Below are 14,385 nucleotides of genomic sequence, written 5' to 3'. Positions count from 1 at the left end.
GTAAACACACTTCTTTCATTGCCACCATGCATACCTCATACCATAACTATTCCAAATCCCCCCGAGCTCTTCCCAACCCAGACGAGGTGTGCATTCCTGGCCAGCTATCCAATACCGTCAAAGGAATCTGAAATTTTATCCTTTTTGGGCCCCCTCCCCTCCCCTCCCTCCCCTCCCTCCCTCTTGTCCTCATCCAGTACTCTGCTGTGCTCCTGCTCTCCTCACACACAGATGTACACAGACCCACAGCTGGGTCCATGCAGCTTAAGCACACAAATACACACAATGGGAAGGATTTCAGCACTGACAGGTAAACCTTCAAGCAGAGGTTTTACCTGGATTCACAGATTTCTGGTAACAAAGGGCAGCAGAGTGATGCTGAAGCTTTCTGCTTTCTAAAAATAATCTCAATATTCGATTAAAGCCCCCGAGAAGTGCTCCAATGAGCAAAATTTGTCTTTGTTTTTGGTCCTTAGTTGTTTCGATGGGTTTAAAGTGGGTGTGTCCATCAAAGTCATCGTAGGCTAAGGAGCTTGGAAAGACAAGCATCTGGACTTCTTTTAAGTTTCTTGAAGACACTCCAATAGAATAGAATAGAATAGAATAGAATAATCCTTTAATTGTCCCACAAGGGGAAATTTGGTTGTAACAGCAGCCAAAAAGACACATATACAACAAACAGTACACAGGACACGGAACAGAAACATACACAATTTTTCTTACATATTTACATTAAGGACAATGGTTACTATATACAGAGAGTACTGTACAGTTATTAAATTAAATAAAGATAACTACAGATAAGAGGCAAACCAGGTTGTAGTGCGAATCGGTTAATTAAATTATTGCAGTTACAGCGCAGATGTAAACATCTACGTTTGTTGGGAGCAGTTCTGATTGTACAGTCTGACAGCTGCAGGGAGGAAGGACCTGCGGAAACACTCCTTCATGCATCGAGGATGCAGCAGTCTGTCACTGAAGCAGCTCTGCAGTTCAGCAACATTTACATGCATGGGGTGGGAGACTCTGTCCATCAGAGATGTTATTTTGGCCAGAGTCCTTCTGTCTCCCACCACCTGCACTGGGTCCAGGGTGCATCCCAGAACAGAGCTGGCCTTCCTGATGAGTTTATCCAACCTCTTCCTCTCAGCTGCCGATAAACCGCTGCTCCAACATACAGCACTGTAAAAAATGACAGATGCCACCATAAAGTCATAGAAGGTCTTTAAAAGCGCTCCCTGGACTGCAAATGACCTCAGCCGCCTCAGCAGGTAGAGTCTGCTCTGACCCTTCCTCTAAAGAGCCTCAGTGTTGTGGCTCCAGTCCAGTTTATTATTCAGGTGAACACCCAGGTACCTATAAGAGTCCACTATCTCAATGTCCACTCCCAGGATGTTTACCGGTGTCCTCACCTGTGATGAGGCCGACTATGGCAGAGTCGTCAGAGAACTTCTGTAGGTGGCAGCGTGGGGAGTTGATGGAGGAGAAGTCTGCAGTGTAGAGGGTGAAGAGGAACGGTGCCAGCACTGTTCCCTGTGGGGCCCCCGTACTGCAGACCAGTGTGTCAGAGACACAGCCCTGTGTCCTCACATACTGTGAACGTTCTGTGAGGTAGTCCAGTATCCACTGGGACATGTGGTGGTCCCACATGTGGTAGGGCTTAAAAACTGGGACTCTCCACCAACTGCTCTTAGAACTGAAGAAGCTTCTCGGATGAGAGGTGAAACATCTTCAAGGAGACTTAAAGAAGTCCAGACACTTTTCTTCCAAGCTCCTTAGAATTCAAGTGGGTGGGACTCTGCTGGAAAAAGGTGATCTCATATTCATCTCTACCAATCAGGGTTCTGCAGCAAAATGTGATGACAGTTGTGGGATTGTTTACTTAGGTTTCCAGACCATTATCAATCAAACGGGTTTAAAACACACCCACACAATCCGGATGAGCCACAGAAGACTAGTCCAGTTTTTTTTAACCCTTTTCTTTAAACCATTCAAACACTAGAAAGTCTTAGAAGTTTGCTTGTATTTAATTTGAAAGTTTCAAATTGTAACTGATTCATCAACTTTTCATCAAGTTTTCAGGGGCTTTAACCATTTAAGTAATATGTCAGGCAAACATTCAGCAAGTCTAGCTTTGCAAAAAGCTAGGATTTGCTGCTTTCCTCTGTTCCAAGCCCTAATAAATTAGAGACTTTTATTTAGACTGTGAGATCATATGGAGATTTAATCTTGGGTTCTACAAACATGATTTACATTTTCCACAATTATCCAATATTCTGTAGACTAAATGAACAATCAGAAAGGAGCTCCACTTCATGAATGAGTATAAACTTGCAGCAATGCTGACTGTGAGTGTGTGAGGGTAACAATTACATGAATCAGTTTTGTATATCCACATGCAGCACGTAGGCAGACATACCCACAAACAAATAAGCTCTAACAAAAAGTACACACATAGCTGGTGGTGTGGAGACAGACGTTGGCATTAGATTGCTGAGTCATCGGTGCAGCCACACCAGTGCTGCCATTTCTCCTCATCTGCTCTACTGGAGCTGATGCGTCACACTGGGAGTCTTTTTTTGGTTTCTAAAATGTGGGCCTAATCTGCAGCGAGTTTTCCACAGCCGTGCACCACATGAAAGCCAGCGAGCTGCTTTCATTTAAGGTCCCTTAACCCCAATAAGCACGGCCGCCCAACGTGCAACAGTCAAAAAGTCAACACAAAGAGAAAAAAAACACCGCAGAGCTCCCGCTTGGTTAGTTTTACTTCAGACTCGGGCAACCAATATGGGTGAGGTCACAGTTTTATGTTAATTTTATATTATTTAAAGCGTTCTCTTGTTTAGGTAACAATCAGATCAGAGGCCTTCGCAAACGTCACTACATTTATCTCTCTGGCATAATCGGTCACATGTCAAGATGCTTAAAAAGGAAATCCCATTGTTGCAATACTGTCTAGAAAAATTACTAGGGGAAAAAAAAGGTTTAACAATATTCATGATCTCACCGGAGGCAAGAACAGCTGATCTAATCTTTCTTTAGCTTTGACTGATGTGACTATTTTTCCGGAGTATCAACAGTTGTTTGGAACAAAGCAACAAGCAAATTTTTTTACAAAGAACCGTCTGATGAAGCTGCCAGAAAATCAACATTTCTAACCATCTTTTAGGAAAATCTCAAAACTGCATCATCAATTTCTTCCACAGACAATTCTTGAGGGAATAAAACATTGCCAAGAAAGTTCAAATCTTTTTCACCAGTTAAAGCCACAGTCATTCATCATTTCTGAAGTCTGTGCCCTTTCTATAAAAATAGAAACTCATCCAGCTGCAATTCAAACTTAACTCCTGCTTACTGGAGAATAGCCTTACAACAGATCCACATATAAGTCACACCTACACTAAAAGCCTGCTTTGTCCCATCAGGGGGAAAAAAAAAAAAAAAAGCAACTGTTGCCTGTCATTTGACCAACGCGACTGAGTTAATTCCACCTATTCGAAGCCAGCTCTTTTGCCCTGAAGGGAGAAAGTGACGCATGTCGGATGACAGGAGGCTGACTGGTTGTTTAAAAATCACAAACTGATTCAAACGGGAGGACTCCAGTCAAAACATGGCAGTGGCCTTTGATAGCGCTAAGACACAGACTACAGAAGAAGCGATAAAGACAGAGGAATGTGCTTTGGCTTTGTCTGTAAGTCGAATCTTTGATGATACACTGCAACTCAAGTGTCAAAGCCTTTAGATAGCTCTGACGGAAAGCAGTGAATGTACCAAAGTTTATTTTATTAAGTTTATTGTCTGAACAAGACACACGCTGGCACTGGCAGACTTGAAGCACACAAAGGGCAAATTAAAAGGTGAAACTGCCTTTTGATGCCAGCATGAATTAAAAAAGACTTTATAGAAAGTCTGGCTAAAAGAACTAAAGTCATGATCACAATCTAATAAAGGATTTTTTTGTTAATGTTACGATTAAGGCCACAGATTTTTCTTTTTTTTTTTTTACTGACCTTCGGGTTATTTCCTTTCTATTATTTTAGGCCAAAAAAACTCAGAAAAAGCATTTCAGATGTTTTTGTCTATCCAACATACAAAAAATTTAAAATAAAAAAAAAACAGGATCTGAGAAACTTGAAAGCATAAATTCCCATGTAGATTTCTGAATTATTGCTTTTCTGTGCCTCTTTCCCGTATTGCCTCCACTGCTCTCTGTTTCACCACTTGCTCCTTTGCAAACTTTACAGAGCAGTTGACAGACAGGTTAAGATGGAAATTCATCCGATTGAGCAAATTGGACTTAAGAGCGAGGGAAACAAGGAAAACCTCCATCGACTGCTCTTTTCCGTCATCGTCGAATCACCGTTTGCTGTTGAATCGGTAAAGTTACAAACAACTGCAAAGAAATGAACAAAACTTGTTGTGTGCCAGCGTGAAATGCCTCCAAAGTCCTGACCTTTCGTCATTAGCACTCTCCGTGCTCCACACGCAGGTTTACGGATGCACTGCTGACATCTGATCTAGTAAACATGAACTAACATCAAAACTGAACTGATCTGTCCTTTAGCAGAGATACTGGACCGACAGATAGGTATCCAATCAATGAATCAGTAGATAATCAGGTAAATTTTAAGAACTTGCTTTAATTCTGTTTATTCACTTGATTGCCATTTATTGTTAATTTAATCATCATGTCCACAGGACACATCTTAAAATGCAAAATTGTTCTAGTGATACTTAAAAATTAACTCTACTTTGAAGATATTCTTCATTTAAATAGTACATTTGCTTCTTATTATTAAAGTCACTGCTCATGCTACATTTGTTTGTAACCTGACAGCAATAAAACACTGAAATTAAGGATTTCAACATGGGGGGAAACTTCAGGTTCATAAAAAATGTGCAGGGATTTATTAAAATGTCCAAATTTTGGTTAGTTGTGGTATTGGAGTGGAAGTAAGTGGACGTAAACCCATGTAAACCCATTGTATTAACACAGTGCTGGTGATTACTACCAACAAACTGACTTGTTTGTCTTTGACTAGGCCAAAGAATTTTGCAGGGCCTCTTGCACTCACTCACTAGGTAATGTTTAAAAATCACAGCTGGAAGGCACGGGAGGAGGAGGAGGGGGTCAACAGCTCCTCAAAAAAAAAAACCTGTGTTAAACAAGACCCTTAACTAAATGAAACTTTTATTGCAATAAATGTGAACCCAAAGGTAGTTGAATCAAAACAAGACGTGAATCCCTGTGTAAACGTTAGTCCTGATGTAAATTACTACTCATTGAACTTTTCTAAATGCCACTGCCAGATGCAATCTTGACTTCCTGAATCCAGAGAGCATCTCGATCAGCAGGGGATCTGTTCAGATTTTTGTGTACAACAGCGCCTGGGATGCTTTTACACCTGAGATGGCGATAAGGCATTTACTCAACTGTTTATGTGGCTGACGAACACAACAGGCAGAGATAATAAGCCTTGTGTCTTTGTTGTCTGCAGATTTAAAGCCTGAGGTCTCGAGTGTTACAGAATATTTGCTTAACGAGGCTGGGTTCAGTGAAGTGCAAGTGTCCGCAAAAGGCCCTCAACATTCAGAGTGACACAGAGCGTGAAAAATCTGTCCCTGTTGGGTTCAGTCTATTTTTCAGTGTTCCTATGATAACCTGTGTTTTACCTCAGAGGGGCAAACTGAAGTCTGAATCATTGGTGGAAGCCTCGTGATTACAAGACGATGACAAGACAAGCATTCCCTTAGGAATGAGTGGGTTTTTAAAAAAAAAAAAAAAAAAAAAAAAAAAGTGGGTTAGGTTGGCTCTGGTGAGTAATTGAAAAATGATTTACCTTACTGAACATTTGACCTACTTTTCTTCCTCTGTGATGCTGAGATGGTACAATAAGCATCACCAGATGGCCAGATGAGAAACGTGAGCGTGTGTGTACAGTGCTGCATTCCAGCCTGTGTTGCATAGACGGCCTGACCTATACTGTGTAGACAAGTCGTGCAAGTAACGCACACACGCAGCTCTGTTTAAAGCCCCCGTCTGCAATAACAGTCCATCTTGATCGTGTTACATGTCCGGGCAGGGTGCTCGAATCCCACAAGCCTACTGTACTTCAGCCTTACATGTGCACTTCATCATCTTGCACAGTGTTGGACTGACCCAGGTGAACCTAACAATCACAGTTCAGTGCACCCAGGTCAGTGAGTCAGTGGTACTTCAAAGCTTCTTTCTCATGAGTCTCTCACCTCGTGAGCTAAGCTACAACTTAAAAATATCTGACCTTTCCTGAATCCGAAGCCAAGCAGGGACAGTCCCACCCAGCATGTCGCACTGGGGGGGGACAGACAAAACCATGACAAGAAATAACTGGAGAGGCTGCTGGGGCGGAGCTATGTGATGAGTGTGTGCAGGGAAAAAAAATAAACGGGGGGGAGGTGCATCAGGGTCAGGAGGTGGAGAGGGTAGGTTTGGGGGGGGATGGGCTGACTGCACTTTACATTTCTAGTCAAACCAAATTCCTAGATTTCCGTTACTACCTGAAACACCGTTTTTTACTATTTCTTTTTTTAACTTAAAGTTGCAAGAAGATATGAAGAAACACTTAATAGGCAGATTTATATTTTCCAAAAAGGAATCATAATTCAGGTAATTTTGTGCAGTGCTGCAATAGGTAGCTGTTTCAATAAGATATATAACTGCATCAGTTTATTTTTTTTAATGAATCAACAGGAAAAAACTGATAGAGACTGAAAAACAGGATGGTGGTGTACATGTCTAATCATCCAGTATTTAACAATGAGATAAAAGCTGACAAAAACACATAATAGTCACATTAGGCAAGCTGCAAATGGCAACTATTTGCTTTTAGATGTTGACTAATTGATTAAGCAAAGAATGAGGTCCTGTCGACATGGATTAGTTATCCGTCTCACTGTAAAGAGGTGCTAATCTGTGAAATCATCTGCTTGCAGTCATACTTTAACTGTGTGAGTGTGTGTGTCTTTACCTCTTGAAAGCCTCTGTGGGGTTCCTCTCGCACTCTCCAGGCTGCAAAGTGTTCTGCACAGCCGGATCGCGCACCTTTTCCTCATATCCTGGCAGTAGCCCACTGCGGCAAATCTGAGCCACCAGACCTCGGATGAAACCGCCGACGCACAGCGTGTCCGAGTCATCTGCCCGGCAGAAGTGGAAAGCCAGGCTTTGCTGGTGTAGACCGCGGTGGGTTCCCTGGGCTGATGTGGGCCATAACAGCTCTGTACACAGTGCAGTTTTCCCACTCCCTGGCCCTCCCACCAGCAACACACCCCAGGAGCTACCCGACTTTGCAGATCCTGCTGTGAGGGTGCCAGGGTTGGACGCACTACCACCAGGTGCCAACGGGGGCTGTTTACTGGGAGTGCTGATTACTCCACTGAGGTTGTTGGTTTTCTCCTGGAGGCAATGCTGGATCTTATGGAACACCCACTCCCGGCAGTAAAAGCGCTTCCCTTTCAGCAAACTGGTTTGGGCCATTTTGATCTAGTGCTGCTGTTCCACCTATTCCTCCTCTTCAGGTTCCCTTCATTACGCCCCTTCACATTTTCATCTCCAACAAAGGCTGGCTTTAAATTCGAACATCCATTTTGTCAGGTGCAAAAGAAGGATGCACTTTAGCTGTCCTTGGTTTTAAGAAGCAGCGAGAGTGAAGGCAAGCTGGGTGAAAAGTAGAGAAAAAAGCAGAGTCGCTGTGGATGGCAGGAAAAGCAACTGAGCTATGGAGCGTTAGAGAAAATGTAGGTCAAAATGAAAAAAGGAAGTTTAAAATTGAGGTTTAAACCATAGATTTTCCACCAACTTTTTCCATAGCTTCCCCACTGGTTGAACTAAGTGCTCCTTGTTATTATGAATGTGTTGCCTTAGCATGGCGCTGGGCATGGCAGGGCACTCGGCTCTTGAGTGCATCCACTGGCAAACTCAAGCCACCGCTGCTTGATAGAATTAGCCATGGAAGTTACTGATATATTTCCACTGATGCATTTCAGATGCCACCGACCAAAAGGGTGTTTCCATTACATTAACATGGAATAGACTGCCAGTGCTGAATGGCTTTCTCCAATAACACACTAAGCCTGCCTCCTTCCCTGGAAAACAGAAACAAAATGAGAAGACACAAATTAAAAAAAATCATCAATATGTCCTAATTAGTCAAGTAAGCAGTTGATGTGACATATTTTACTCTCCTAGAAGCAGACAGTAGAAAACACAAGTGCGTAATTTATTTACACATCTACTGCCCTAAAGAGTCTCCATATAAGCTGAAGCAGTTTGACACCATTTATATTCATGCACAGTACTTTTACAGATATTTTCCAGCCTACAAAGAAGAGTGAACTCTATTTAGTGAGCTACAAGAGGTGGGCAAGCTGGTTTTTCGGTGCTTTCATCCTCCACATCCCACATCACTGCCTGCCTGCCCTGCAACTAAATTCTTGGCAGGGGTTCGTCCAGTTTCTCTAGTCTATCCACTGATCCCCTCTTCCTTCCTATGTGGCTTTAAATCCCAAACAGTCCACATCCGTCCTGAACTGTGAGGGGGAATAAAGTCCAAGTAACAGGACCCCCTTTCCTGCACGTACAAAGGTCGTTAACATGGGCGTAAATGTAACATAACAGCTTTTTTCTAAGGTTTTGCAGCAATGATTAAACTTTAGAGGGCAAAAAGGCCCATTGAAGCTCTCACCGAGAAGATTCTGGCGCTTTGGTGGTCAGCTGCACTTTAACCATCTTCCTGTTTAGTTGTTCATCATCGCTGTTGTTTCTATACTGGAGCAAATGCAAATATTCCCCAGTCTCCCCAGCCAAGAAATCACACGCTTACACACACCCAGAAGCTTACACGCACACGTGCGCGCGCACACACGTAGTCTTGCTGGTTACTTTGTAACACTGCCAAATAACAAGGGTTTACACGGGCTGCTATGCATTTCCACATTTCTGTTTTTCTAAGGCGCTCCCCGCCGTCAACACAAAGCCTTCCAAATAAGTGTTCAATACATCAAACCTTAGCTGTCTTAAGACGGAAGGCGACCAAACAAACAAACAAAAAAAATACATCCATCAGAGAAAACGACATAAATTCACTTCAGCTGACTGGAAAGGAAGCGCAAGTCTTTTGTATGGCAGACAAACCTCACCCATTTCTAATGGGATACAATTTACACCCATGGGGGCTTTTTTAAAAATGACTAGAACGGCGAACAACTGCATTTATTAAGAAGGAAAAAAAATCATATAAAGGCTAACTGAAGCCGGTCATGTTCCTGCAGCCCACCAGAACTGTTCCTTCAACTTCAATTGAGCCAATTGTGGAGCGTTTCTCTGTCTTCGCTAGTTTTAAATGTCTCACAGTCCCAAACGGTTTTCCTCTCACCTCTTTCCGATTCCTCTCGCTGTTTTAGGGGGGGTAAAGGGGATTGCCGTGTCCGTAGTCTACACCCTTTCTGTCCAAACCAAAGGCTCCGGATAAACCACACGACCGTTCCTCCCGGCGTAATTCAAAGCCCAATTTTGTGCATTTGAGCAACGTTCACGTCTTTCTTTGAATCGCTCCTTTCTGTCGGTGTCGGCTCCTCCTGCTGCCCCTACACAGCTCCACAGTGAGCAGACTGACTCTCCGCCTCCTAACACTCTACATTTCTCCCCACTGCATGCAGAACACACGCTAATGAGTGGCGCAAAGCTTTTTGGGATTTGTAGTTTTCAACCTTTGGTCGCTATTCATTGTGTACAAACAGGTGGTTCAATATAAAAGCGGAATAACAACTGCAGATGAATTATTTTCTCATGGAACAGTTATTTCGCTTTAAAGCCAGGGTGTCAAACATGTGGCCCGGGGGCCAAAACGAACGGTACAAACCGGTCCAATAATGTCATTACAAAGACTGGTTCTGCTTATATCCAATCCAGTTTTTCAATATAATGTACTTCCTGTTATGGAGATGCTAATTATACTAGACAGGTGTGAAAACTTTCATTTTATGACAGGTGAGCACACCTGTCAGGTTGAGATCCCAATGTTTTTCTTTGATTTATAGTTTATATCTTATTTGTTCATGCAATCTGCACTTATCTCTTCTCTTACACAATGTCAGTCTTACATTTACTGTTTTTAACTAACTTCAGTGTTTACTTTTATTTGTTTTTTATCATTGTTTTAAATATATATATATAAAAAAAATCTCTCACATTGTATAAGGCCCTCACCGAGTGCCTGTGGTACTTTTATTTAACTGTGTTGATCACCAAGTTGTTTGAATTATAAAGAGATAAAATATGCACCTTACTTGAAAAAACTGAATTTTGTTGATAGATAGATAGATAGATAGATAGATAGATAGATAGATAGATAGATAGCAAAGTTGTACATGCACATGATGATGTCTGAAAATATTTCATTACTTGAACATGAGAAAAATGACCCTGCTTTGATTCTGCCTAAGGCTTTTTAATTAAAGACACTGCAACATTTGCACACTTTTTATGAATGAAGTGCAGCCACTGATGCTGAGCAGAAGATTAGCTATGAACTCACAGTAAATCAACGATGCCTTATACCTGGCTGAATTATGGCTCCAAGGTCTTTATCTGGGGAGTATATGAGAATGTCTTTATAATTACATTATACCGTCTATATATAATCAATCTCAGGTTTTTCCTTTCATTAGAAAGCTATTAACTGTGATGTACTTCCTGCTTCATGGCTGACACACCAGATGCTGTCATTGTTAGAGAGCAGAAGGCAGGTGCGTGCTTTAGAATTAGGTCTTCCTTTTGACTCTGATGAGGCTTCTAAATTTGGCAGCACCAGAGTAATGACAGGAAAAAAGGCTGAGTGTGCTCACACCAAAAACAAAATATGCAGTCACTGCATGTGACAAAATGGAAAAGGGCTACACAATAAACAATTTAATGACTGAATTCTCCAATGATTAAATTGTAGTTCACCTGTGTGCAGACCTTCCCCGTTTTAGTCTCTGAGTGATTGTTTTTGATTTGTGAACAAACCAACTAAATGGCTGCATGTGTTTTATAATTCAAGAGAAATTCACTGATGAGCAACACCAGCTGATTTGTGTGTGTTTCGACCAAAGCTGCACAAAGAAATTCTGTTTGTTACATAAGCCACTTTAGAAATGAAATCTGTAAGCAATCAAGATGCAGCAGAAATGAGTTTCCCAAAAGTTTTTTTCTTCCTTCCAGCAGGGATGCACACGGGGCTTTCACGCTGATACTTTTTGATCTAACTGGAGGCTGCTGATCTCACAACTTATTTATCACTCCCTGAAGAATAACTTCAGGGACTTTTACTGTGAGGTGTAGCTGCAGTAGGTTGTAATAGCTGACAGCGTGTTGCCGGCTGAAGCTGACTGTGCTCAAATGAAGATAATTCAGTCTTGTGCTAAAGTGAAGTTCCACTTCAGATCTAATTTTCTATAGTCGCATAACAGCCTTTTTCTTCATGGTAAGGTATTACAGAAATGATTGCTTGGGGATAGGCTCAAGGCTGGGTTCAAGACAGACAGGAAGAAAAAGGCAGGAGCTAGGATTGGTGGTTAAAATAAGGCAAAACAAGACATGATATAGATTCAGACACAAAACAAGTAAAAATCAAAAAAGTCTGAGGATACGCAATAATAGAAAAAGTTTGAAAGGTGTAACCTCTAAACTATCCCACACCTTATATAATTAAATTATGCAAAGTGTGATGATGTGGGTGGCACAGCAGCACAGTGGTATGGTGGTCACCAGTGTTATCTCGCAGCAAGAAGTTCCTGGGTTTAAATCCATCTGCCTGTGTGGAGTTAGCATGTTCTTCCTGTGCAGTTTCTCTCCGGAAATGCTGGTTTCCTCCTGCAGTCCAAAGACGTGCATTTTGGCTGACTTCTAGTGAATTAGCCATAAGGCGACCTGTCTAAGGTATGCGCTGCCCAGTGGCAGCTAACATAGGCTCCAGCACCCCTGCAACCCTGAACCAGATAAGCAGAAGAGGACTGATGATTGGTGTGATGATGTCAAAACTGTAGACTCAGTATGATGGGAAACTCCAAACGATGTTGGGGCAATCAAGTCAGGACATTGTTCACACTTGACAGTTTTCAAATGATGCGCAAAATAGGTAATAATTCAATTGTCACTACTGGAAATACTGTACTCTCTAGTGAATGCAGGAGGCATGACATTGTGAATCCACTGAGTATACCTGTGCTATTCTCACAGTGACACCGCTTGGGCTTTGCAGGTTCAAGGCTTTAATGTCTTAACAATTGCTTTCTCCCAACAAAAACCAAAAAAGTGAATGAAGTAATGATTAATCTGAACAGACTACATTGCACACAAACAGAGTGATGAGATCATGATGCCATATGGATAGCCTCTTAGAAGGTATACTATTAAAGAATAACTAAAAACATTAATAGGCTTAACTCTGAAAAGGTTCTCTAAAACTACAAAGCACAAAGTTCCACAAATACATTAGCTGTATCCATTGGAATATTGTTGGAAAATGATCTTTGTCATAGCTTTATCTCTTACACAAAATGATTATTCCATCCAGATAAAGGCAGTTTTGGAAAAAATACTTAACAAGTATAGGAAATATCCCATCTTTAGAGAAACAAAACGCTTTCTCTACATCTACCAGCTGCTTCAGTTTTTTGTTCTTTCAGATAGCCTGTTGTTGGTGTTACCACCCAGACCAGGAAACATGGACGTGCCCCCTGTGGATGCAGAGAGGAGATAAGCAAATCCATATATTGAACTCCCCTCCAGAGTAATCACAAACACTCATCTACCTTACATGATACTCAGTCTGCTAATGCTGCCCCTCAGCAAATAAACAAGAAGAAGACAGGAGGCAGATAAATGACTCAGGTTTTCCATTTTACATCTTACTTTGGGCGATTATAGGGCTGAAACTAATGATGCTTTCCATTAATCTATAAACAACTTTTCTGAAAAAAAAATTGTTCATCACTGTCCAAAATTCAAAGGTAGTCACTTCAAACACAGTAATTAAATAAATATTTCATCAGAATTGTTCAGCACAACGGCTATAATCCATAATAAAGACCTTTTTTGTTGTTGCATAACAGAAAAGCTGTATTTTTTTCTGAACTCTGGCCCATTTATCTTTTAAGTCTTTTTGTTCACCGCTTCTTTTAAGTTGTTAATTCCAAGGAAAAATCATTTAATGGACCGAAAAAGCAAAGCAAAACAAAGAAACAGCGCTCAGTAAATCTCTGCTTTGGTTTTAATAACACTGCATGTGGTTGCATTATAATGTACATGCAAAACTCTTGCATGACAATAATCAGCAGTTTAGCATGATTATAAAAAGTTTAATTACACACACTAAAGTAGGTCAAAGACATATCTTATATTTATGTATACTGAAGCACCAAATGTGCTTTAAAGCAACATTTGTCATATTCTTTAAGGTCACTTATATATTAAATGGATTCTTGTATAAAATACTGTACAGCAAAAGCAGGTAAACTGGATATTGTGAAACACCCTGTAGATTATAAAGCTGCAAATAAAGCCAAGCTGCCTGGGACGTGTTCCACATCAACTCCTGTAATGTCATACTGAAAGATCTGATTCATTTCAGCTTGAGAGTGACAGTGGACAGGGGGCTCCTCTACGAGTCTGAAAAAACCAAGAAAAAAAACACAGCTTGGAAGAATAAAGTATATGAACAACTTGATGCCCTGAGAAAAACACAAAAGTACAATAGGTGCCAATTGTGCACAATCTACGCCTTTAATACTTTGACAGAATGATGAAGCCAACAATATCATGTTAGATAGTGACAATGGTTAACATTATGCACTAAATATCAACAGGACATTGTCATTGTGAATATTTTAGCATGCTAACTTTAGGATGTACCTCAAAGCTGGAGACTTGTTTGTGTCAAAATTTGGAATGCAAATTGTCACCTGGCACTAGAATTTGTTACATCTTAGTTACACACCTTAGATATTACAAAGTAAACCTTAGGCCTGAAGTAGCTTAGACATATTTTCTCATGCACAGTGAGTGTCAGGATAATGTGTGTAGTTCTAAGGGAGTGCAAAACACTAGTACTCTCCAATCTGCCTGCCATTCCAGTATCAACAGGAGCCAAGTTACAAGCTCACTCGTCCCCTTAGGAAAACTGCAAAGCTGCATGCCGTTTATTCAGTTTTTTTTTCACACTGTGCTCCTATCCACACTCCCCAATCTGCCAAATTCAGATAATTACGGCTATTTTTTGTCTTTCTGTCAACTAAATATCAACCAGTCCAAGTCATAGTCCTCAGGAGGCCAGACCAACTTGAGCTGCTATAATTGTTCCCACTTTT

General features: G+C 41.2%; 1 protein-coding gene across 1 annotated transcript in view; it reads right to left on the bottom strand.

The window, feature by feature from the left end:
• The window catches only part of ankrd50 (ankyrin repeat domain 50), a 38,313-nt gene extending 28,627 nt beyond the window's left edge, over positions 1-9,686 (bottom strand). Inside the window, exons 1-2 of the mRNA XM_084954018.1 lie at positions 9,411-9,686; positions 7,008-8,121 (exon numbers count right to left, since the gene is read on the bottom strand). Of these exons, the coding sequence (XP_084810144.1) occupies positions 7,008-7,513 (506 nt within the window). The 5' untranslated portion in view covers positions 7,514-8,121; positions 9,411-9,686. The remainder of the gene's footprint in view (positions 1-7,007; positions 8,122-9,410) is intronic.
• Positions 9,687-14,385: the final 4,699 nt, after the last annotated feature.

This window comes from Perissodus microlepis, chromosome 2, assembly GCF_051167445.1.
Source record: "Perissodus microlepis isolate ML-2025 ecotype Zambia chromosome 2, ASM5116744v1, whole genome shotgun sequence".
In the NCBI taxonomy this organism is placed as follows: Eukaryota; Metazoa; Chordata; class Actinopteri; order Cichliformes; family Cichlidae; genus Perissodus; species Perissodus microlepis.
The sequence above is the reverse complement of the archived record's forward strand: the minus strand, read 5'-3'. Positions and strand labels throughout refer to the sequence as shown.